Below are 2,618 nucleotides of genomic sequence, written 5' to 3' on the forward strand. Positions count from 1 at the left end.
GCAGCATCAACTATGAAGCCAATTTTCATTATCTTCATTCTGGTAGAGGCAGTCTGGAGTGTGTCCCTTAAAGATGGGGACTTTCATCCTTTACATAAATTAACTGGTTCAAAAGATTCTTCAAGTACTCGTATATTTGAAAATGTAGGCAATGGGAAAATTACACCCGAACATGAAAAAGATCCTGAATTTTGGCGTACATTGGCTCGCAGTGAATTGGCAAGCCGCTTGCAGAAATACAACAACAAAAAAGCAAAAAATGTTATTTTCTTCTTGGGTGATGGCATGTCTTTGAATACTTTGACCGCTTCACGTATACTTAAAGGACAATTGAAGGGTAATCCAGGCGAGGAGGATCAACTGAGTTTTGAGAAATTTCCGCACACAGCATTGAGTAAGGTGAGTAAGCGTACGAATGAATGAAGCCTGGTCTTACTTAGTTTTTTTTTTTTTTTTTGACTGCAGACCTATTGTTCAAATGCCCAAGTTCCAGATTCTGGTTGTACTGCCACCGCTTACTTGTGTGGTATTAAAACAAATATCATTACTATAGGGGTTTCACCCAAAGTCCAGTATAGCAATTGTAGCATGAGCATGGACCCTCAGTATCAACTCTCATCCATAGCCGATTGGGCCCAAGAGGCAGGCAAGTCAACCGGTTTCATAACGACGACCACTCTAACACATGCCAGTCCCTCGGGCTTATATGCCAAAGTGGCCAATCGTTTTTGGGAATGTGATGCTGATATACCTCAGCAGGTATACGAACAAGGTCCCTGTATGGATATGGCCCAGCAATTGATTAACCGATCACCTGGACGAAATTTTGATATTATAATGGGAGGTGGTATGGGTAAATTTTTACCCAACTCTGTTGTGGATGCCCATGGGCAACCTGGTGAACGTTTGGATGGTAAAAATTTATTAGAATTATGGAAAAGTCAAAATCCCAAAGGAACCTTGGTAACCAATCGCCAGCAATTATTAAATGTGAATGTTAATAAAGTCAGCAAGATCATGGGTATTTTCCATTCTGATTTAATGGACTTTCACATGGATGCTGATCCTGTGAAACAGCCTACTCTCTCGGAAATGACGGAAGTTGCTTTGAAATTAGTCAAACGCAATAAAAAAGGTTATGTCTTATTCATTGAGGGAGGATTGATTGATTACGGCAATCATTATAATAAGGCCGCCAAGAGTTTGGATGAGACATTGGAATTGGATAAAGCAGTTCAACTTGCAATGAATATGACAAGTGAAGATGACACCTTAATTGTGGTCTCAGCCGATCACAGTCATCCCTTAACCATAACAGGATATCCTGGTCGAGGTACCAATATTTTGGGTTTAAATGAGCATGATGTAGATGACAATGGTGTGAAATATTCTACTCTGAACTATGCTGTTGGTCCCGAGCAATATTTAGATGCAAATGGTCAACGCATTGATTTGGAGCCTATTATATCTCAAGATCCAGGTGAGAATTTGTAATTCCTAAATAATTTCCCAATAGATCGCTAAACGCATTATTATTATGTCATTTTAGATTTCACCTATCCTAGTCAAATTCCCAGTTCCCAGGGAACTCATGCTGGTGATGATGTGGGAGTATATGCCCGAGGACCTCATTCTCATTTGTTCCGGGGTGTTATGCAGCAACATACTATACCACATTTAATGGCGTATGCTGCATGCATTGGCAACGGTCCAACTCTATGTAATTCACAGATCTAAATGGAGAATATATATAAAAAGAACACAATCAAAAAACAATCACTTTTTACTTCCCCAGTAGAATTACTAAACACTCGTGATGTAAAGAATTTTTTTTTATTTATGAATTATTTTTTGTTGTCGAAAAAAGAAATTCATTCATTGTCCAATTATGAAACAATAAATACCAAAAAAAAAACGAATATCGCACTACTTTATTTATATCTGGACATTTGGATTCAACCGTTTAAATCCTACTACTACCTACTAAATTTACCGTAGTAGTATTGTGGTAGATTAAGCCACAATGCAGCGCAATTCAAAGTCATCCACTGGGCTGCTACACTCCAGGGCCCAGTGGAGGGGTTTCGACTGAAGTTATCAATCAAGGAGGTAATCCTTCAAGAAAGAAGTTCAAATAACACAGAAGCCATCGATTCATGCTTCGACCGAACACCAAAAAGTTTTTCAGCGGTGGATTATCCCACCTCAGTAATGCTGGTGACATTTCTGAGGGTTTCAAAGCTTCTCTAAGTGGTTTAACTGCAATGTGGAAAGCCGTTCGGACTCGGCTATAAAAAGGAGGTCCCTTGTCATTAAGCTTAACATGGAATCGGGCAACACTCAGTGATGAGAGAGAAGTTCACCAATGTGGTATCACAATGGACTGAATAGTCTAAGTGAGCCTGATACATCGGGCTGCCACCTAACCTAACCTAACCTAACTAACACCGAAATGCTTTGTTTATACTAAAGAAATTATGATCAGTCAACCCAAGCACGCTGTCGCAAGCAAAGCAATTCCTTAAAATTGTACGCAGAGAGGGAATATGATCACCTCAAACATGTTTCAAGAACAAAATGTTATTTTTGGATGGAGAACATGGAACATGTTTGTCGCA

General features: G+C 39.3%; 1 protein-coding gene across 1 annotated transcript; it reads left to right on the forward strand.

Annotated features, from left to right (window-relative positions):
• LOC142240551 (alkaline phosphatase-like) lies at positions 1-1,807 on the forward strand. Its single transcript, XM_075312248.1, has 3 exons — positions 1-399; positions 466-1,480; positions 1,550-1,807. The coding sequence occupies exons 1-3, from the start codon at positions 13-15 to the stop codon at positions 1,735-1,737; spliced, it is 1,590 nt and encodes a 529-aa protein (XP_075168363.1). The 5' UTR covers positions 1-12; the 3' UTR covers positions 1,738-1,807.
• Positions 1,808-2,618: the final 811 nt, after the last annotated feature.

This window comes from Haematobia irritans, chromosome 5 (assembly GCF_050003625.1).
Source record: "Haematobia irritans isolate KBUSLIRL chromosome 5, ASM5000362v1, whole genome shotgun sequence".
In the NCBI taxonomy this organism is placed as follows: Eukaryota; Metazoa; Arthropoda; class Insecta; order Diptera; family Muscidae; genus Haematobia; species Haematobia irritans.

What these genes read in the sequence shown, in the direction of transcription:
- LOC142240551 (XM_075312248.1), top strand. Translation starts at nt 13, where the DNA reads ATGAAGCCAATTTTCATTATCTTCATTCTGGTAGAGGCAGTCTGGAGT. An exon ending in CGCACACAGCATTGAGTAAG is followed by an intron (nt 400 to 465) that starts GTGAGTAAGCGT and finishes TTTTGACTGCAG; the next exon opens with ACCTATTGTTCAAATGCCCA. An exon ending in TATTATATCTCAAGATCCAG is followed by an intron (nt 1,481 to 1,549) that starts GTGAGAATTTGT and finishes ATGTCATTTTAG; the next exon opens with ATTTCACCTATCCTAGTCAA.